The sequence below is a fragment of the Callionymus lyra genome, chromosome 9 (assembly GCF_982586985.1).
Source record: "Callionymus lyra chromosome 9, fCalLyr1.hap1.1, whole genome shotgun sequence".
In the NCBI taxonomy this organism is placed as follows: Eukaryota; Metazoa; Chordata; class Actinopteri; order Syngnathiformes; family Callionymidae; genus Callionymus; species Callionymus lyra.
In genome coordinates this window covers 22,284,802-22,308,164 of record NC_141826.1, presented here as the reverse complement: position 1 = coordinate 22,308,164, position 23,363 = coordinate 22,284,802, and the positions used below count along the sequence as shown (strand labels likewise).

The window sequence follows — 23,363 nt, the reverse complement described above, 5'->3', positions numbered from 1 at the left end:
AAAAGAAATAAAATGTAGCCAATTTAAGTCATCGACTTGAAGTAAATACACATAAAATTCACAATTTTATTCCGATAAAAGACAGCTTTGTAATTGACAAAGTTAAACAAATGTCATTTTTAAAGAAATTGAAAACCAATGGGAATGCTTTAATATATATATATATATATATATATATATATATATATATATATTTCATTCATTGAGCAAAAGCAAACTATATAAATCACATACTTGTATTTGAAAAATGCTGTGAAGACCCTCCTAGTACTTGTTGTATCTGTATAACTCAGTATACTCACTTCAGTATAACTGCAAAAATATATTCTTATATATACTTATATACTAAGTATTGAATACAATTTTCACGAAATGTTGATAATGTTTAAGTATTTTCTCTTCATAAAACCTGTTTTCTTATGTACTTATTTTTTTAACAGCTGCTGCTTGCACGTCCAGCTTAAATAAAATAAAATAAAATAAAAACATACCTTTAAATGGGTTGTTAAAAAAGGTAAAACATCCAGGTTTATGTCTCTGGTGGCCAAATGGTTTCAACTGAGATGCTACCTATTTTTTTTTATTATTATTATTTGCCATTACCCAATTGAATAATTCACTCTTTTCGCTTGACTCCTTCAAGAAACATCTTAAAACGTTTTTATTTGTTCAGGCTTTTCCTTGATTTTCTGGAACACCTGTTGTGTTCTCAGTATTATCTTGACCTTTAAAGTATATACTTTTTTGAGTATTGTTTTGATTGTTTAAGCGCTTTGTGACCCTGGTCTGGAAAAGCGCTATACAAATAAAAATTACTTACTTACTTACTTACTTACAATTATTTAACTGTTGAAATTGTTTTATTTTTATTGTATGTACTTTGAAAAAAAACAACAACATTTGCAATGGCTGGGGAATGCACAGTTTTGTTTTAAACACCTTTTAAATGTGTTCTAAGCAAATAAATGAGTCGTGAAAAATACCCGATACAATGCAAAAGACTTTAATAAATTTCAGAAGCCACACATACATGAACAAAACATTTACAGTTTTCTCCACACTGGCAAATCAAAGTCCAATACAAAGATCATGTAAGGTGCATATTGTAAATCACACTGAATCAAAGTGAGGTTTTCTGTCTTGGCAACACAAGCTTTCCATATGTACGATATTTTTTTTGATTTTTTTTGAGTGTTTTTTTTTTTTATTTAGCATTTTCTCCAAGATCAGGCAAACCTAAGATTACACTGTGCTAGGATGCTAAGCATATTTCATACCGTGGCTCCTATGCAGTAGTGGATATATTTGATACCATAATTACATGAATATACCTCCTCGGATAATAACAACCTGCGTCACACAAAGGCAACACACATTAAAATTAAAAGCTTTAAAATAAGACAGTCTGTAGTTGTTTTTTGCCAAATAGTGGAGCAACATCAAGTGAGGGCTGCTGGAAAAATACAATTTCATTTGGGATCCCTCTGTACATTTGTGTCTACCTCTAATTTCATGAGTCTAAGTCTACGGATACAAGTTTGTGCACCTTAATATACCAAAGCTTGTCAATCGGCAGGACAATAGAACGACAAAGCTACTAATCCATCGAACCAGATACATCCATATATTGTAGAAGTGATCATTCTAACCCTAGAGGCGTACGAAACAAGTGCTGTCTGGTGATAAACAAGAGGCCTTGTGAGTCTAGTTATTGCTGTATTTTTTTTAGAGGAGAAATGGATTCACTGAGCGCTTCCTTGTCTATATTTCTTTTCATTTCAACTTCCTCTCGCTGTGTAAGCTCCAAGAGTCATATTAAAGCTGGCATGAGGATTATTATTATTATTCTTTTGCCATCTGGAGTCATTTTAGGATCCCAAAGGTTAAATTATTGTCGACTTGGGATTTTTATTTTTTTTATTTTGAATCCGACTCACAAAAGGTGAGGCTTAGTGCTTTTCTCAAATCCGCCCTACATAAACAGCTTTTGATTGTAACCCCAGCAGTTAGTCCCTCGCGATTGTGGCTTAGCTCAACGTATTAAACTTGTCCGACCATTTGTCCCACTGACAAAATAACACGCCCCGGTCCGTGGGACGAGTCGTGAAGGAACCGCTTTGGTATCGTAGGCTGTTTCTTGAGTCGTCGAGATATTAAAGGATGCTTATCCAGGCATACAGCTTGAAGACCTTGCAGCATATCGTTTAATGGTTGAACATAAAAAATATGCAGAATACAAATGGCCACAGTTTGTAAAAACAAGGCAAATTGCTTAATAAATATAAACACCATTAACTCCCAAGTCATGTAGATACATATGAACATATTTTACAAGCCTAGCGACTGCATTTAAAAGAAACTTTTACAGTGTGGGTGCTGAGTTGTTTTGTTGAGTGATGTTGCAATGTCAAAGCATTTTTATACTTCCAACAGAGTCAAAAGGAAGGAACATTGTCGAGTTTCAGGCGGGAAAAGAAAATAGCGCTTCTCTCATTTAAGAGTTTTCTTCCACCTCCATCTTTTTCGCTCTCGTTTGTACGAAGAGGTTGGGTTTGAGGTTGTAGAGGCAGCAAAAGTACTCGTGTCACCTCTTCACTCCTCTCCTTCTGACCTTTCTTTCTTTTTTTTCTCTCTCTCCTCTCTAGGTAGTGGAAGCTAGAGATTGATTTTAATCCTGTGGGAACGAGCTGTACCTGTGCCACAGAGTGTGCCATAGTGTGGTGGTTTCAGTGCCGTCTCCTGAAATATAGAGAGACAGACAGATATAGGGAGATTGTAGTTACAATATCATCGAGCTGTGAGCAGCCTAAGCTGAATTCTTATCAGTGTGAGGCTACGTTGAACACTGGATAAAACATCTCTGAAGAGAGAGGCAAAGATAACAAATAGCATTCTTCAAGGCATGCCTGGCAATTTTCTTTTTTTTTGTCATGTTTCCTTGAAGAATGCTGCAGGTGTCACAAGATGTGCATTTTCCTGTACTTATCAGAGAAATTTTATCCAATTATCACTCCCAAATTTTGTATTTTTTTTGGTCTCCCACCACACTAGGGCAACACTCATTCCCCTCCCCTCAGAAAAAGCCATTTGGGTAAAATTTGAGCCCATTCTTCGGGGACTCTTGCCAGTGGGTCCTCTGATATGTACAGAAATGAGAGTTAGCTCTGCACAAGACTACCACATGAATTGGGGAGGTTTGCGCTAACGGTAGTGACGTTAGCGCGGCACACAGAGTACAGATGTGATGAGCGACGAAAACAAGAATCGATGAAACACATTCACGAAAATGATTAACTTGAATCATGAGGGAAAAAAATGGATACGTTAAGTATCCATTGGAAACGCACTATAGCGGCTAAAGGTTTGCACGATTTAGCATTTGCTTGCAGGTGTTTGAAATGTGGATCTCATCACATAGTTCCAACCAGAATTTTTAATCTTGTGTGCAAAATTGAGTTTAGCTAAACTACATGGACTCCCAAAGGTTCCTCAACACCTGAATCTAAAAATGACACTTGCATATAAAGCCGGTAAGAGGAAAAAGAGTAGCATCCGCTATGTAGCGACGACATATGGCGGGACCAGTCTGGATTCTCTGAAGCTCCGTGTTCATCAGATATGTAAAGTCCCTGGAAACAGTCGACCTTTTTTTTTTCAACTTACAAATGTTATTTGCCTGTGAGATTAAATGGAGTTTTTTTTTGCTTTTTTTTTTTGTATGTCGTGCTATGAGCTCAAGAGAATCATGTTTGTGCTGAATTTGCCAACTTCAAATTACCGCTACAAGATCTCAGACATTTAATTCATTTCTAAAAGATGAATATAAAAGGTATTGACTTGCAGCTGCTCAACTCAAGAAACATCAACAGAAGAAAAAACATATAGATTATTTTTTTTTCTTCTCATTCTCCGGAGCATAAGCGAGTGATGTTAATCTTATTGGTTTATGAATGACTAATCTTGTAGTGCATCAAATTAACCTTGGTTTCCACTGATTACCTTTGAGAGTTTCTGTACATATTCGCAACACTTTCTATAATCCAATCGAAAGTGTGAAAACGCAAATTGAAGGTGAGCGTGAAAACGTCATGTATTTAAGGTTAGACATGAAAGGTATTATGGGGGAAAAAATCCTTCTGACAACCGGAGTTGGTCTCAAACACATTACGAATTAAATCGTGAGCACCGAGTGCATTTAGTGGGCTTATTCTTAACGCACCATGGCAGAGCATAGCTGCTAACCAGGGTTTCACAAAAAGGGAGGTTGAAGGGAATGACTATCAACTCCGTGTGGGTGTCTTCATGAATTATCCCGAGCATAATACTTCATGGGATCAAGAGTCATTTACCAAAACTGTGCCATGAGGAATTCGCTACGCCTATTGGATGTCGCACAGAATCACACTGGAGGCAATGCAAAAATCAAGTATCCGAAGAAAGAAAGAAAAAAAAAAGACATGCTCGATATGAGGGTACAGACGAAAATAAAAACAAGCACCTCATCAAACACTTAATGATTGATGCAACATCGTGAAACCCCCCGAAACTCAGACGGTTGATAATTGTGATGAAAATGAAAACCAACACAACAAAAGAAGAAAGCCGGTGGGTACATGTTCAAAATGAATGCTATCAGAGACGATATACTTGACACGAATTAAACCAACAGATCGGTATAAAATGACAACATATAACAGCTCGTGAACAACGCTACACAGTCATTGAAAAAAATTACACATGTGGTTCCTAACAGTGATGTCAGTGTGCTTTAAAACAACGAACAGCAAGCTATCTACATATACCATTTATAACAATAATTGGGGTCATTACAGAGAGGCATTTTTCTACTAAATGCAGCATCGGCTTGGCAGGCTTTTTATGGACTACTGCTCCCTTGGTGTTTAAGTATATTGGTCTCAAGGCTCTGCGTCACCTTGATCTCACTGACCCCCCCTCCCCGCCCAGAGCAATACTCAGTCTTCCCCGTAGCGCTGTGCTCTGGCTGTCAGCCCTGAGCAAGGCCACCTCTCCTTACCTCTGATTTACTTTTATTTCCCTTGCCAGCTTTTATTTATTGGGGCACTTCGCGTTTGGCACATATCTCTTATGGAATCATACGCCCTTTTTTTTTTTTTTTTGGTACGCTGGCATTCAATCCTAAATGTCCCTCAATACCTGGCTGGCACATGGCGATGCTTTATGTTATGTGGGTTACTATGATGGTTTTCAATAAAGGTCTTTTTGTAAGAATTTGGGAATTTCGAGGATTTCTTTTGCAGGTTTTAAGAAAAAAAAAATCCTCAAAAGTGCCCCAATGAACTGAACTATAAGCATCATAGCCACAGCCTATTTGGTTTAGTTACCCCGGACTGCTGCTAGTCTTACTGGTAGTCAATTAGGTAATTGATCAAACCTATCCTCTTTTTTTCTGGCTTCTTAATTTTCAAGTATAAGAGGTGTTCATGTACAGATTATTGTACTCTGCAAATTCAAATCCCCTAGCTGCTGCCGCAACACTTTCCACACTAAAGCAAGGGGCGTATGAGTGGGAACTAGAGTGGGTGGGTTTAAAAATAAAGTCATGAATTACCTGTCGAGTGGCGATTTGCCCTGCGGTCTTGAATCCCCCCTGACAGCCGCACTCTGAGACACTGTACGGGTCGGAGCTAGTCGACGAACACTTGGAAAGTGAGTCACAGCCCACCACGAATGTGTTGTCCAAAGGCAGCTCCTGGATGACATGGTGCTTTTTTGGCGCGACCGGAGTCTCTGGTTTGATTTGAAATGTAGGCTGAGGTGACGCAGACTTGTAATGCTTGGCTAAGTCTGGGCTGTCAGGTTTAAAAGTGGTGGGCGTCGTGGCCCAGTTGTACTTTCCCATAGTTTGCTCCTCCAGCTCCACAGGGAGATCGAGCGTACCGTTCACGTGCTCGTGGCTCTGGTCGTCGGCCTTAGACTCATCGATGGTGACAAAGTTCAAGAGAAGGCTCTTCGGGGATCGCTTCTTCCTCTTCTTCTTTTTCTTAATTTGACGGTTCTCTTGATTCGGTGACACCCACTCCCCGCTCTGCTTGCCTTTTTGCACCACTTTGTGTCTCGGGGTCTGCCGGCAGCGCACCAAGGCGGTCACAAATATTACCAATATCACAGTCATTGTCCCTGCAATGATCGCTATGACAACAATTACATATCCGTTGGCTTGGGGTGTGATCTCACTGTCACCGATGTTACGATCCAAAGGGGTCTCCATACTCTTTCTCAGTTGCTCCTGGATAAAAGTGGCATTTGACACAGTGTCATTGACAAACAAGTGAACGAGCGCAATAGCATGTAACGACTCCGGCTGGCCCAGATCTTTAACCTTCACCACCAGCCTGTGCAGCCCCTGATCGGCTGACGTTATTTTCTCCTGCAGTGTTATGTTACCCGTCGTTTTGTCGATGGCAAACAAGCCTCGCGGAGAGACCCGAGACGTGATGATGATGTTGCTGAGAATGCTGTACTGCAACTCAGCATTCATACCTGTGTCATTGTCAATGGCAAACACCCTCGTGACCACAGCCCCCGGGGTGGTACTGGTCCTCACCAGGTCGTACGAATAGTTGGAAGAAGGGATGACGAATACGGGTCGATTGTCGTTCACGTCGACCACATTTATGGTGACTTTAGCGTAAGAGGAGCTGGGCGGTTGTCCTCCATCCACCGCCTTAACCATAAACGTGTAGGAGCTCTGCTGCTCCCTGTCAAAGGTGATATTGGGTTTGATCACGCCGGTTTGCGGGTCAATGATGAAATTGTCTTTGCCGTTCAAAATGGACAACGTTACGACGGCGTTATCTCCCGCGTCGGCATCCGTCACCGTGATAAGGCCGACCGTGCCGTAGAGGGGCAGGTTTTCAGGAACATAAAAATTGTACTCGGGGTGCGTGAAAGCCGGGCTGTTGTCATTCAGATCTTGGACAATGAGTTTGACGGTCACGTTGCTCTGTAAAGACGTGGAACCGTTATCTCTCGCTATAACGGTGAATGAGTACTTCTCCCGCTTCTCTCTGTCCAGTCGTTTGCCGACAGAAAGTATTCCCGACCGTCTGTCTATGTTGAACCCATCAGGTGCATCGGGGCCCAGGGTATAAATAATCTCCGAGTTGTGTCCGCTGTCTGCATCCGTGGCACTGAGCTTTATTAACTGTGTTGAGGGGTCATTGTTCTCTGGTATGGAAAGTTGGATTTCGGGCTGGGGGAAGATGGGAGCATTATCGTTCTCGTCCTTGATTTTAATTAAAACCATGGCAGAAGTGTTCAAGGGAGGGGTCCCCCTATCGGAGGCCACTATCTTAATTGCATATTCTCGAGTCATCTCATAATCAAGTGGGGCAGCTGTCTCCAGTAAGAATTGATCGTTGAAGACAGGCTTTAACCGAAATGGAACATCATGATCAGTGTAGCAGGCGACTTTACCGTAAAGATCCGCGTCCTTATCGGTGACTGTGATAAGAGCTATTTTTGTGTTAAGTGGTGCATTTTCAGACAGGAGTACAGTTCCGTTCACCAGGTTAATGATGTAGCGAGTGTCAATAGAGGGAACATTGTCATTCACGTCTGTGACGTTAACAATCACTGTGGCTCTGGACGGCGTGGAGCTGCCATCGCTGGCCAGAACAATGAGTTTGTGAACCGGGGTTAGCTCCCTGTCGAGCGGTTGCTTCACAGTGATCAGTCCCGTCGTGCCGTCGATAGCAAAGTGCCGTTTTGTGGATGCTGAAATCTGGTTACTGAAGGCAAAGTGGATCTGTGCGTTGGAACCCAGGTCGGCGTCCGTGGCGTGAAGCTGGACAACCGATGTTCCCATGGGAGCGTTCTCTGGTACCAGTACCTCCAATTCACTGTCCTTGAAAATGGGACGGTTGTCGTTGACATCAGATATGGTGACCTGGAGGATGGCGGTGCTGGATTTGGGAGGGTTGCCACCATCCTCTACTTTTATCTTCATTACAAAGGTGTCCTTCTGCTCTCGATCCAGGTTCTGCTGAACAATGAGCTGCGGCCACTTGTCGCCCTCGGGGGTCTCAATGATGTCTAGTCCAAATTCACCGACGCTCTGCAAAACAGAGATAGAAATTAAATCATTTTTTTTACCCACATGAAAGTTCAGTCGCCTCTTTTCTATATAATACACAGTTTGAAACATTACATAAAGTTTGCAGTCAAAAGCTGTTTTAAGTGTTAGTTGCAAAAAAGAAAGCTGTTCATTTCAAAAACCTTTCAAATGTCGCTATTTATTCTATGCTTTTATCATAATGCTTATTATACATGTCATTATTGAAACGTCCTGAAAGGTGCAATTTTCTCATGTCACAATGTTCTTAATTATATGACCAGTTGGCACGAAGTTTGAAAGCAGAAGTGTTGAGTGTTGAGTTTCTGAGGCAATCTCGGGATATTTAAAAGTCTCCTGCCCCAAAAAAAAACTATTTTCTAGAAACCTAGTTTTTGTCATTGCTATTGACAAAATCGGTGAATTACTTTTGTCATTGACAAATCAAACAAAAACTTAATTAATAGAGGAATTTGTGATTTATTTTATGCACAGTTGCTATGTTACCGATCGGATTCTTCCCATTACACATTCCTTTAAATATATACTGAATAATAACTGTATTTCTCTGTAGGATTATTAATTAAAACTTCGTCTGACAATAAGAGAGACCGAAGAAAAATGTAAACTTCAATCCAAACGAATCCCCCTGAGACGAATGCATCCGCACGTCACTTTTGGTCAACCCCAAAAAAAGAAGCACGTGTATTTAAACATCACATTTGAGGACATCATCCCTACATAGCCGTGAAGAAAAATGAAGATGAAAGGAGGGAAAAAAGGAAGAGAGAGACGGAGACGGGATGAGGGGGAGGAAATAAAGAGGGGATCAAGCCTATGAATGAGCTGCATGCACATTATGAAACAAAGAAGCCCTTTGAAGCTCTCTCAGTCAGAAGCAGTTTCATGGTAAAACAAGGGAAAGCATCCTCTTTAAAGAGATAAGCTTCATGCTGCACATAATGTTGGGAAAGATTACTGCGTCTCAGCACAGCTTTCAAATGAGATTAAGATATATACATTCAAGGAAACATTTCTACACCAAAACTGTGAGACTCCTCGAAAGGTTTTTCAGAAAAAAAAAAAAGGGCTGGTGCCAGCGCCGCGATGTAGCTGACACAAGAGAACGTGCAGCTGCGGCATGTAAATTATTGTGTACTCTGAAAAATTGCTTGCAGAGGAAATGTTGTACACATTTCAGTGATTGACAGAACGACTCATAGCAGCCAAGTCTGCGGCAATGATCTATTACGGCTTCATTTCAGCGATTCTTCTGGCAGGGGGGAAAAAAAAAAAGTCACAGAGGAAAACGCATATCTGGTGAAATTACACTGTATATGAAGTGTTTTTTATTCAAACATCACTATTTGTGGTAGTGCTGGAGAAAAAAAAAAGTGGCGGCAGCTTCTACTAACGGATTCCTTGTAAGCAGCTCAGAGTGTGCACTATTTTGAATTTGGCTCTGTTGTAAACAGTGGGTTAGGATGTGTCAAAGGGAATGTTGCACGGTGATTTATGATCCTGCGTTTTCCTCCATGCTTTTTGTCTAGGTTTTGCACAGTTTTACAGCTGACGAGAAAGCACTGAGTGCATTTCAATAAGTCGGAGAGAGAGCTATCTCTCAGGCGGCGCATCCTCCTGAATGCAAAATTAGGCTGGTGGATTGTGATAAGATCTAAGAGCAGGCTAAGGAAAGGCCAAATTCGAACATGAATCACTAGTTGGAAGCCTGCGGCTGAGCAAGGACAAAGCTCGCTAAGTGAGCACATTGTACCGAAGCCTCGTTCTGTCATCACCTGTCAGCCCGGACGTGGACGAGTCGCCATTCATACCACGTTACAGTAGCAGAAGTCGCTCAGGTGATAAGAACGGGATCAGGGAACTGCTTCTTTTTTTTTTGTGAAGGATCACAAGCTTTCTGTGATAAATCAAATGACTTTTGACTAATGGTGCGTGGAGACTCACACACACACACACACACACACACACATCTGTCACGGCGACGACAAGTATCAGGTAAATACGACTCAAAACCTACGCTTGTATTAATAGATATTGATGCATCGTCGTGGAAATAATCTATTAGAAGCAGAACCGACTTTGAAGGTTAAATAAAACGGATATCTCTGTTTAAAAAGTTGTTAGTATCATGACCCAATTTATTTCTCCCGCCCTCCATTGATCTCCACCCACACATGCAATTACATTGAAAATGTCTTTTATATATTTCAGTAAACACTGAATGCAACACTTGGAAATAAAAACATTCTTTTGACCAAATTAGAATTGATATATCAGTGAATATATAGTTATATATATCAGTAAAATCTCAGGATAAGCGAATATATATGTATAGAAGTTTTGCACAAAATAAAATATGCAATGTATCGATGTATCTTTTTGGTAAATGCTCCCCTGAAGTATGTTTTTTGTTTATGTTGTTAACACACAGCAAACTTTTGACTTTAAAGACAGAGAGGTTGATGTTGTCTTCACACGTTTCTTATATTTGTATTATTGTGTACATTTTCCAATGCACCAAGAATAGATCTTTTTATGAGAATGAATAGTTTGTTAGGTGCAATGAGCTCAAACAGTATATAAGTATATAAACAGTATATAAAAGTGTGTATTACAAGTGCAAGCCACAATAGATGTGGAGTTTTCATATTTTGTGGAAGTTAAGATAAACATCTTGATCTAATATTAACTGAGGAAATGGTCAATTTAAAGTTAGAGTTCACCCAAAATTAAACAATTTCACTCATTTTCTACTCACCCTCATGTCGACTAAGGGTTGGGATAATTTTCAGGGCAAGATTTATGCTGAAGTGTGTCTTTTTGGACGAAGATGAGAACGAAGATAACTGAGCTCCAGTCGCTACATTAAAATGAACAAACACACAAACACTAACTATATAACTATGACATAACTAATATCTATAACTCCAAAAATAACAGATTACTCTGAACATAATCCCAACACTTGAGTGTGAGTAGAAAATAAGTGAAATTTGAATTTTGGATGAACTTTACCTTAAATGAAAAAAAAAAGGAATGTGGTCAAAATATTACTATATTGTACTTTATATACACATCAAAGTCAATAAATGCAAACATTAAATCATGTATTTTCATGTAAAACATCTATTTTTGTTAAGATTAAAGTTGTCTTTGTATCTGAAAAGTATATTTATTCAAGTTACTTTTCTAAATAATGGTTTAAAGCAACACAACAGGAAATTTAGGATCACAGGAATGTTTAAATATCTTCAATAAATTGTACATAATCTTTCCTTTAAATACTTTTGTCTGGACATTATTTGACCATTTAATAAAATGTACACAATCAATCAAAAAAACTATAAGAAACGTACATGATGGCAAAGATAAAGTCTTGTTTGCCTTTAATTCCTTTGAGAAAAAGCAAATATTAAGATCAAACTTTCATACAAAAAAAGTAATCCGACGTCTTTTAGTTCCACGGGCAGAACAAAATACCAATTAACTGTAAGCTATTACGGATCTAACTTCTAAATAAACACGGTCCAGAGAGGAAAGTTTCCAGCAGGACAGCCTCGCTCCAGACTGATTACATTTTTGTGTTGGCCGCTCTTACGCTGTGAATATAGAACATGAATGAATCTGCTTTGGTGGGGGATTGTCTTCCATCCATGCATGTGATTGCTTTTCTGACCTTGGCCTTATCTTAGGGATGCCTTTTCTGCACTTGTGGTGATTTAGCAGATTTCCCAACTCAGATGACATTTCTCCAGAAATAAACAAAAGTGTGTTGGGGGGTGAAAAAAAAAAGGAAAAGCCATCAAACCAATAGAATCTGACTTTTTTTTTTTTTTTTAAAGAATTGATTAACGCTATTTTTTTTCGCCGATGACTCCATCTTGGCAGAGGTCAAAGCCTCGGATCTATACGCCACACATAACAGCATTGATCACCTGGCCCCCTCTCGACAAAAGAAAAAGTGTGTAAACTATCACCCTGTGTTTTCTCAGACAAACCTCCCAGGACGGTACAAAGAGAGTCCAAGGGTAGCTCAGTGGTCGACAGCTATTCCAGGAATAAAACGCTCCTCTCTCACTAAATTCTCGGATTTCTTCCAACGTTGAGGTTGAAAACTGGCTTTTTTTTTCTTTTTTTTTTTGACCGTGTCCTCCCGAGTTGTACTCGTAAAAGAACGTGGGCTGGAAAATTAATCTTGAGCGCTATGAGGATATAATGAGATGCACTAAGTCAGGCACTGCCAAGGAACCATGAAAAGATAATGCAACAAAAAAAAAGCTTTTTTGGAAGCTTTGTGTCGTGGAAACGACAAATACAATGATTTTAGACGATCATTTTAATGAGCACAACTCTCGGTTGGTGATTTTCTGAGCATGAACAATTCAGGACGTTGTGCTAGATTTAAAAAAAAATCTTTTATATGGGTCTGATGTTTTGAACCACTTAGACGGACTTGCTCTTAGACTATTTAACCTTCTTTTTTTTATTTATTTATGATATTCAGGGTTTTCTCAAGAGGGCCAGCCTTTCCCTCTTTAATTACAATTCATTTGTCATCTTCACTGTTCATCCGTTCTCAAGTGTTACCTTGATTATAAATGAAGAATGCATGGCATTATCCTACTTTTTAGGCTTGAGGTCTAAATCTATTACGCCAAGGTGGGAGACGGCGCTGCATATTAACACTGTATCAATTAAATAATGAAGAATATCTTCCCTTAATGTGGCACGAACCTTCTATTAGCATAACACATTATGTAACTGCTTAAAAAAAAGTGTGTGATCAGCACATTTACCCTACTTAAGGAAATTGATATTCTTGACTTTACGGCGTATTTTAAACACCGTGGAAACGTATTTAAACCTTTTTTTTTTTTTTCAAATGTATTATTATTGTTGGTTAAAGATATTCTTTTGGAAAATAAATAAATAGCACCACGTCATTTCAAATCCTCATTCTAATCTCTTCATTCCAGGGATTATAAAAAAACGTTCAGACAATCCTCCATGTTCTAATCTGGTACTTGGACCACACATGTGTATTGTCATCCATACAAACTCAAAATACATTTTTTTTAAGAATATGTTATAAAAGTGACTATGACTCCAAAATTGACCTCGCTCTAAAATAAAATGTATAAACTCCATGGCATGTTTGTCACTGTCTCAGAATTGAACCCTTACATTAACGTTGCCGAGGACAATAAAATATATATATACAGTTTATTAAAAAGTTGCTAAGAAATCGCTGACAGTACATTTTTATCGTTTTCCCAACAGTTACACATAAACAGTCGATTAATTATCTGAAATACTATTTATTTAAATGCAAAGCTGCAGCAGAGTTTAACCACACGAGACATAGGTTCTTATATTCCGATTCTAATGGCTCGAAATAAACTAAATAGCTTTCCCATAATGCTCTTTCATATGGTTTTGTAGATTCTTAAAGGACTGTGTTGAGATTCATCGCAGGGACTTCTGGTAAAAAAAAAAAGGCTAATTATCGAAGCTTGTTACGTTGTTTATGTTATTTTAATGCATTCAATACTCGTTTTGGTTTCCTATTGTGAAGACTTGAACTCGGCTGGCCTGTAGTTAATGTTGGCCACTTAATAATCACATTGTTTTGAATCATCCATTGTGTTGTACGTCTCTTACAGCCTGTGGAATAATATCTGGAATTATGTTCATGTAATTGCATGTTAGGTCAAAAAAATGTCTTTATATACATTAATCTTAATAGATATCAATGTTTTATTGTATTCATCTCATTATTTAATTCATATTTATTTCATTATTTGTATTATGTACTGCCATGACCATAACACAATCCTATGTTGTGTTGGCAAAAAAGTTTTCTGATACTAGTTACAATAATTGATACAATAGGTGCTCCGGATTACCATCTGGATCCACAATTTGTTTAGGGCTTTTTTCTTACTCTGTGCACTGACAAACGTAAGAGAAGCTCCATTTATTAACCATTCTGTTTGTAGAAGCCAGTGATAACACAAGGGATAAAAAAACACATTTGTTTTCAGGCCCTTCAGGTCACCTTGACCCTGAGATTACACAAGGCTCAATCAATTCTTGTTTTGAGGGTCTTACAAAGTACTACTGCGACCTGATATACTTTTGAGCTTGTTGCAATGATGGTATTTCAAATACTTAGAATTATATTTCAATTACAATAAATTCATGAATGTTGGATAAAATATCATAGATAAAACACACCATGCTAACTTAATATATTGACAAAGGTCAGCACTCTTTGACAGCGTAAAAAAAAAGTTGTTTTATTTCAATAAATATAATTTTGAGTATGTGTCATTGACATTCAGTGTCATAAATGTATATAAATAATAAATATTTTATTGTTACCCATCCCTCTTCATTGAGTGATTTAAATGTTTCACCAGTTTTCGTGTTAGAACCAGGCATGAAAATAAAGCAAAACCAACATAATACACAATATTTTGCTTTGTTATATATGGTTCATTTAATTGAAGTATTTTTGTTTGATGTCAAAATTTGAAATGATCTAAATTGCTGTATCAAAGGAATGCATTATTCATCGCTCCTTTGGATACTTGTTTTCTTCAGTTAATTTAGCACTTATCTTGGGTCAAGAAATATATTTTTCTGCTCCACCAACTTCAAAAGACAAGTGTAACAATTCCTTGAAGGAAAAACCCGGATCTCTTACCAACCCTCAGCTATATATTCTTGTTTTACATTTCAGGATTCGTTGTTGACATTTAAAATCTCCCACTTGTTGTAAAACAGCCTGTTTAACGCTTCGCAAGTAGGTTTTTATTTCAAGTTCTCTACAAAAATAAGATGTTGTTTTTGGGCCCTTGAGGCTCCAGGGTCACAGGATTAGACCAGTGATGGTCTGATGAAGCTTCATGAAACAGTGTCATTATCTTCTAAGTCCACTAGATGGCGTCCTTTGTTTTGAACAACTGTTCTAATGAAACATCATTTTTAAACTGATGGCGCCACCTACTGACCTCTGAACAACATGACACTGTTTCATGAAGCTTCATCAACACATCACTAGATAAGACCATGTTGCTACACTTAAAGTATCTCACGATACAATATATTTAGTTACACAGGTATAATCTTTTTACAATTTTATGGGACACTGAAATTTATTGAGATCGAACTAAAAGCCAAATGCCCAGCTCTGAATTATCCGCTGTAGCCCCTGTGTTATCTCAGGGTCAAGGTGACCCAGAGGTCACAAAACCAAATGTGTTTGTAGTATCCCTTGTGTTGCCTCTGGTTCAAGTTTTAAAAGAAGCGTTTTTTTATCCTCTCGTCCTCAGTCATCGCTTTTAAATTTCATTGTTTCTCTAGCGGTGTGAGACGCTTAATTTTACACCAAAATGAACAAACGTGGTGACTATTAGCAGGTTAATTGTTAAAAAAAGATAGAATTTGAAACATTTGCACACACTTTATAAAAATAAAAACATTGAATAAATAATATAGAAAACAAACTTTAATTTGTAAGACCAAAACGTATTTGTACCATTTATTATTATTTTTGAATGATACAGTGCTGATTAATGTTGATACAGTATCGTAAAAAACAAGATTGATTTTTATCGTAACATCGATTTCTTTCCCTGCACCCTTAACTGCTATATTTACTGCCCATTGAGTCGGCTGGATTTAGGAAATATTTGGGGGATCAACACATAAAACCAACCATACTAAATCAATTCAACAAGCTTATTGAATATAGGTCATGCTCACCTTTACCAGTTCGTAGTGCTGAATCCCATTGATCCCCACATCAGGGTCAAACGCCGAGGGCACCGGGTATCGAGTGTTGATGGCCGTGTTCTCCGGGATGGAGATGTTTATCACCGTGGACTGGAAAAGGGGAGCGTTGTCGTTCACATCCTCTATGAGGAAACGGATCTTGACCAAGCGGAAAATTTCATCGGGCAGGACGGCCACTTCGATCTCGTAGTAGCAGCGCTTCTCGCCGAAGACGCCGGAGCACAGCTTCTCCCTGTCGATCTTGTGATTGGTGGTGAAGATCTCGCCGGTGCTGGCCTCCACCCGCACCAAAGGCACGTCTCCGGTCTTGTACACGGGCTTGAACTGCAGCGGCGACGACAGCCGCACGTTGGGGTCCAGGTTGAGGTCCAGGTCCCGGCGGAGGTTCCCGATGCGGACGTTCTCGGGCTGCTCCTCCTTGATGGTGTAGTCCCTCTCCTGGGCCCGGCACAGGAGGACCAGGCTGGTGAGTAGGACCGCCCGGACATGAGCCTTACTTGCTAAGTTCATGCTAGAAAGTGAGTGCAGCTTCGCAGAGATCCTGCGGAATAAAGAGACAGAAGGTCAATATATTTTCGAGGCTGAATCCATAACACGTTTATGTGCGACAAAGAAAAACCTGATTTAAGAGCTTTACTTTTTAAATTGTGGACAAGAGCCTATTGGTAGAAGGAGTCGTTGCCTCTGGCACTAGCGAAGCAATTATTTTTTCATAAACTCTTCTTCAACCGCTTCGTATTCCGAGTGTTTCGCTCGGAGCAGACGCGATGTGCCACTTGACAGCATCTATTAATGGAAGAGGCTCATTTGCTCTGAATGTAAACAATTGAGCTCAGAAATATTTCATGAACGGCCATGTGTGTAAACATGGAGTGTGTTAACAGTGTGTTTGAGGAGGGGAAAGATAGCGGCGCTAAATCTGTTTTTGTTGAATCACACCGAAAATATCCCCCCAAAAAAAAACAAAGCGTTTAAACTACATTCAAGCTGTTGGTGATATTTTAAAAAGAGATTATACCAACGACGCGGTCCGGCCAAGTTCCGTCACGGCGTAGAACCTTCAACCACAATTTTTTTTTTGTTAATGTTGCGTTCACTGCCAATTTATTTAATATTGTAATCAAACAAACTTTTTTAATTGTTTTATATGTCATTTCTTGCCAAAGGGCACCGTCACCAAATGCCAAGACCAAAGTAGGTCATTGGAAGACGATGAAAGACTCAACAACAAGTTCTCTGCCAGTACCAGAAACCGCGTTTCCACCATTTGGTTCTTTAGAATCCGTCGGAGTTGCTTCATGTCGCCTGCCAACGCATGTCGGGAATTCATTTATTCATTAAGTTTTATCTCGGAAATCCTTCCTTTTAACCTGACGACGATGTTTGATTCAGGTTTTACTTCGAACAAATGACAAGATCTGTTGTTTGGATTAATAGTTAAAAGAATTACATTTAAAAATCCAATAATAATAATGCAAAAATATGTCAAATATCTTTAGTTAAATGGATTGTTTCAATCAAAGTCTCACTTCACATCCACCCTTCCTTGACCACGCCCCCTTTATTGTGATTGGTCAAACGATCGCAAGTGTGAGCCATTTGGAATGTTAAATACATATGTTAATAAATTAAATTTGTTGATTAGATGTGTTGTATAGCAGACCGGATTTAATGTCATGATGTTATACACAGACCGACATCCAGTTAAAAAAAGTGAAAATGCAATAGCATGACCTACAAAAAACTACAGTTAAGTACATGAAGAAACGTCTCACCAAAACGCTGATTCAGCAAAAGCTTTGCACTGGGTACAACAAGATGTTTGTGTATTTGCAACAACGAATATTTGATTATATGCCGACGATGGTGTTGTGTATGTGTGTGTCTCCAAGCTTTCAGAGACTTTGTGCCAATGTGTGAGTTTGTGTTTAAGAATTATATATATATGGAATCAGAACATACATGGAAACAGAAACAGAAGTTTTGTTTCTAGAGTTTTACTCATTTTCACTAGTCAAGAGTGAAACGCTTATGTTATTTTAGAGAAAAACGTTTTTTCTTTTTGCTAAATGAAACACCTTTTAAGCAGTAATAATACCACAAAGACCAGTACGGGTCCCAAGACTGGAGGTTGGAGATCACTGGTTTAGATATCTGGACTATACGAATACATATTTTTTGATGTCATGACTTATGACGAGGATAGCTGGAATTCTCAACCGAGAATTTATTCCAAAGATGTGGAACCAAAGTTAATATATACTACATCGTAACACACGCAAAAAGTTTTGCATTAAATATCTTATTATTATTATTATAGTTGACAACTGCAACGTTAGTCATTGGGTTTGTATGACTCGTTTTAGGCCAAATTCTGATGATGACATCATCGGTTTATGGGTTTGAATGAAGTCTGAAATATTCACTAATATAATTAGCGAAATTTAGCATTAGCATTTAGCTTCTAGCTCTTTAGGAATTAGTTAGATGTTTTAGGGTTTTTTCTTCAATAGTATTGTTTAATCTAAAAATTCATTGACAGACAAATGTTTTAGTATTGACACACACGATACTCGATACGTTTCAAATAGCAATTCTACCTCACTGGCAATACTACCTTGCAAAATGGTAGCCTTACATTCCAAGATTTCATCCGGCAATGTTGTGTAAGAAATGCTGATTTGCTGCTAATAATAAAAAAAAAACCCTCCTCTGGTGTATTCTCCAGCACTATATTTAATGAATAATATAATTCCTGCAAGTGTCGAGCAAACCCAGGGGTTTTTATTAACCTTCTTTGCTATTCCTTCAGATGCGACGTATGACAGCCGTCACGGATGCACGACGACTGTTAAAAATACATTACAGCAACCAGGGACCACAAATAGCTCATTGGGAAACAGACGCGTTATTTTTCCCTTTAGGTAATTTTTTTCATTTAGTCAAACATCATGATGTTGAGGAAAGGTGTGAGTACCTCAACTGCTCTGCAGGGGGTCCGCTACACAAGAGGCAACATCGTTCATCTACAGCCGAACTGACAGAGGAGGGGGGTTGGAGTAAAAATAAGAATTTAATTAAGGATATTTTGAATCAGCAACAATTATTAGACAGATTTCTTTTCAGGGCCTTTTAAGAAGCAGCCGCTTGAGACTCATTACGAGTCAGTTGGGCGGGAGGAAAAAAACTGCAGCTGACATTGATCAGATTCAGGGTTATTCGTTTGACATGTATGTTGGAGGGAGATTGTTCCCTGGTGTTCCGGATGTTGATGAGATTAAAACCAGTTAGTGATCGTAACACACATTATTCCAGGATCAACAGTTGCTTCGCCCTGATGACCGGCAATCATGGCCGAGGCTTAAATCGATTGATGAAGTTTAACAGCGAGTCTAAGGAAGCTTATTGTTGGGTTGAAAAAAGAGGTTTTTGCTCACTTTGGAGTCGACTTATTAAGACTTTGAGGAAGGATGTAACGGTAGCAAAAACTAGGGTCGTCTAAAGTATCAAAACTCAATAAAGTATTGATGCAAAATGTATTGATTATTTATTTTTTGCACTACCTCAAACCTACTTCTTTTTTCCTTTAAAATATAAGTATTTAAGATATGGTTCTGTTCAATGTTGTAGCAGAAGTATTTCGTCTCTTTTTTTTCTTTTTATTCTACGTATTTATTTATTTTGTCTTGGATGGTATCGATATTGAATATTTTCCTGTCTGGCCCGGGGGCTAATGGCAGCCCTTTCGACTGTTATTATGCGGCCGTAATGAGAACAGAGCAAAACTGATCAGAGTAGAACATAATATAACATTTTAATTTTAATTGAATAACTCTAAATATAACTATTTAAAGTTATTTCTGAACTCCTTTTTCTTTCTTTTTGTAAAAATGTTTGACCAAACAAAATAATTTGAGGGAAAATTTGGAAAAAAATACATTAAATATAACTATAAAATGAATGCTTTATTAATATTGTAGTGGTTCATCTTATACTTTACCCCCCTTTTTTAAAGATTTGTTGTATTGGCTTTTTGCTTTTGCTTGACGGCCCCTTACGGCAGTCAAGGTATAAAATGTGGCCCCTAACCCTTCAACCCTGCCAAAGTGGAAGATCCTAGTATAAAAGTAAATCTGGAAAAATATAAAAACAACAAAACTAATGTATCAGTGCAGTAGCAGATAAAAACAAGTGCAGATACGCTACAGTGGATATTTGTTAGTTTAGGTCTTTTATAATTGATCATTTTAGGCAAATAGAAATTACTTTCCTGCCTCATTCGCATCCTACAATTGTGGTGACAGTCAACACCTGATCAGGTGTCATAAACGAGTAGAACCACCTTCAATTCATTTCCATAAACCTGTCCATGACAGCTATCTGAGGAAAATAAATTATGCTGGAGGTTGGCGGAGAAGTGGGATGGAATATAAAGTCCTCAGTGTCAGTCACCATGTCTCTTTTACTTACATTTCACCTGCCGTCACAAATGCTATTTTAAACCTCAGACAGCAGTTGAAGCGGATCTCGCGGGGGACACGGAGTCAGGAGGAGAAAGACAACGTGACGGACTGGTCATCCACATGAAATAGAGGCCCGAGATCGCCGTGAAACTATATCTTGTCATGATCAACTGTGTGTGGCATCGGTTCTGGAGACTGACGGTTTATTAGTCGTCAAAGTCAGATTTTTCTATTTTGGTTCAACTATGACAGATTTGAAAGTCTTCTTTTTTGATGGTATCTTTGAAAACTGTCTGATTTAGTCTTGTGGATGGATCCCACCTGGGGTCAAACGGTACTGCATTTCATTATTCTTCGTCAGACTGCCATCTGCTTAGCTATTTAAGCCCGGAAAATGGAAAAATGTTGCTAAAATTAGATTTCCACTCAGTACGAATTGATTGTCGGCAGCAGATTTCGCTTTTCAATTAAGCATTTTCACAAACAAAATAACCTTCAAACAAACGCACGCTTCTTTTCCACATAACAATTTAATAAAAAAGCGATTTCTTGTGCTTATCTGAAGCCTTGATGTCGGCGGTCGATGCTCATCTATGGTCTCGATCTGTGCTCAACAAGTCCAGCGACTTATACGAGGTAAAGACAAAAAGTAATCCTTTATATCGCTGCTTTTGACTCGAGTAAACAAGTAACTACCACGAGTGCAATGATGGAAAAATACATTAAAACAAATGCATACGTCTTGGATATTTTATCCATAACAATATAAATTTCTTACAGTACTTTTGTTTGGGTGTTTTTTCCAGATCGTGTACATGGGATAGCGTAAAAGAATCGTTGATTTCCGATGAAAATGAGAATTTAAGAGGCTTTTGGTCTAAATAATACTTGTTTTGGTGGGAAAAAAAGAATTTTAACGACTGTATGGAAGATAATGAGTAAAAGAAGAGACATTTTAAGATGTTGGCTATTTTTTGCATGGATTTACTCTGTTAAATATGATTTTATTTTCCCTTTTTTACCAGCTATTCTCAGAATTATAAGCAGCATTTTTCCAAAATTCACTCTCTATCTTTATTTCTAATTTAAAGAAAGATGGTGAATACGATTGAGGGCAGTTAAGCTCGTCTTCAATTGCTTTCTGGGAGCTTGAGATTATATATTTATACATCGTTTCTGAAGTGTGACTGGTCTGAAGTCTCCTGTGGACGAGTCTCTGTGACTGCTGGAGCGTTTGACCGAGGAGCCGCGCACCCACGCAGCAAACACCAGCAGGGAGAAGTGGCTGAAAGAGAAGTGGATCTATGTTTTTCTTTCTTTTTTTTTTTCCCCGGACGATGTTGGAATATAAAAAAGCGGCTCAAGTCGTGACTAGAGGGGAGAGAGTAGTGCGCGCTCCACGCCAGACGCGCGCCTAATAAATACACCAAAAATAATACGCATGAAATTCAAATTCTATCAAATCCATTTCCGAGTCGGTCCAGCGCAGATATGTATCCTCTGCCCCCCCTTGACCCCCCAAACCCCTCCAAGCGGCTCCGGGAAGATCGATTTGGTTTTTACACGGACCATAAAAACCTGCTTGTTGAACACAGTGCGCCTAAACGCGCGCAGCCAATAAACAGATTGTGATCTACATCATCTTACCTTCTTCTTTTTTTCTCTCTCTCTCTCTGTGTTTCTCTTCTTCTGGGATGCAGAAGTCAACCTCTGCGTGGAGGCATCGCTCATTTACCGAAAGAAAAAAAGTGCCATGAGATTCTCATGAGTGCGACGAAGATCCACTAAAAAAAAAGACACTTATCCATGCGCTGGAAAACGGTTAGTCCTCTCAGGAGCAGGTGGAAAGGAAAAAGAAAAAAAAAGGTGGATTAAGTTAGTTGTAAATTCCTCATCAGGTCTCTGGCATCCATCCGCGGATTCTACTGAGTAAGGGATTGGAACCGGCGACTGCGCGCACAACACGCACACACACGTGTGCGGGGCTAGACGCGTAAAACTTCAATCCCGGTGCGTAAATTTCTGCTGGAGATCATGACACTTTTGCCTAACAGTGACCACTTGTTCGGGACTGTTCTCGCAAGGTTTGTCCAGGAGGGTGAGAAAGAAAGAAAAGGGGGGATGATCGCATCGCGCCCTCCTCCCGGCGGACTTGGATGAAAAGTGCGCCTCGGTGCCGCAGAACTTAGCCCGGATGAGGCGGTTCGCTCGTATCTGTCTGCTAAGCTGTGGATGTCTCAGTAGAACTGTATGAACTCAGTTTCTCAATTCCGCTCTCTCCCTCTCGCTCACCCCCTTTTTTCCACTGACATCATGTGGAAGGAGGAGCCAGCAGTAGATAAGAGCCCTGGTCCTCTTAAAGCCGCACTGCGCTGCTGAGATGTACTGGAGGTGGATAGAGAGGATCACAGGCAGCCTCAGTCATTTGCTGGAGCCTCCCCTACCAAAAGAAATCCATCTGAAAGCAAGAGGGGGGCACTGTTCACTTTTATACCGAGCCTCCAAGTTTCCTTTCCTGAATCCTGATGAGGTTTTCTTCTCCTCAGACAAATTCCCCAGGCTGTCAACAGGGCATGGTCAAGCGCTTATCGTGGGATGATAAGAGAGAATTAGAGCGATAATGGCTCCACACTTTGCATGTTTTAAAACCATGTTGAATTATTTCCAGGGAGATTGCACCGGCTCACCAAACGGCATCGGTTTCTAATGATGACATTTGATAAAATTACGCAGGAATTACAGGGTTGTGAGGGTGTGAATGTTACCGGGTCACCAGGGTGACTCATTAGACTCCAAACAGTTCAGAGAAGGATTTTTTCTTTATAAATTAACACTTTTACTAAATAAGGTTTCGTTTAATTTTTCAATTCGTCCTTGTGTCTCTCTATCAGTAAAGTCATACAAATAGATTTCCGCAGATTAGTTTTGATTTCAGGAGGTTTTTTTAAAGGTGTATTTTTTTTTAGATTGCTGGAGAATTTTTC

General features: G+C 39.1%; 1 protein-coding gene across 2 annotated transcripts in view; it reads right to left on the bottom strand.

Annotated features, from left to right (window-relative positions):
• pcdh11 (protocadherin 11) overlaps positions 1 to 22,588 on the bottom strand; it is a 199,384-nt gene extending 176,796 nt beyond the window's left edge. Inside the window, exons 1-4 of one of the 2 annotated variants that reach the window (XM_087799892.1) lie at positions 22,027 to 22,582; positions 15,887 to 16,457; positions 5,591 to 8,098; positions 984 to 2,739 (exon numbers count right to left, since the gene is read on the bottom strand). In XM_087799892.1, coding sequence (XP_087656018.1) covers positions 2,656 to 2,739; positions 5,591 to 8,098; positions 15,887 to 16,426 — 3,132 coding nt within the window. In that variant the 5' untranslated portion in view covers positions 16,427 to 16,457; positions 22,027 to 22,582 and the 3' untranslated portion in view covers positions 984 to 2,655. Of the gene's footprint in view, positions 1 to 983; positions 2,740 to 5,590; positions 8,099 to 15,886; positions 16,458 to 22,026 lie in introns of those variants that run through there. The other variant, XM_087799891.1, reaches the window with a different exon arrangement.
• Between the last annotated feature and the right edge of the window lie 775 nt (positions 22,589 to 23,363).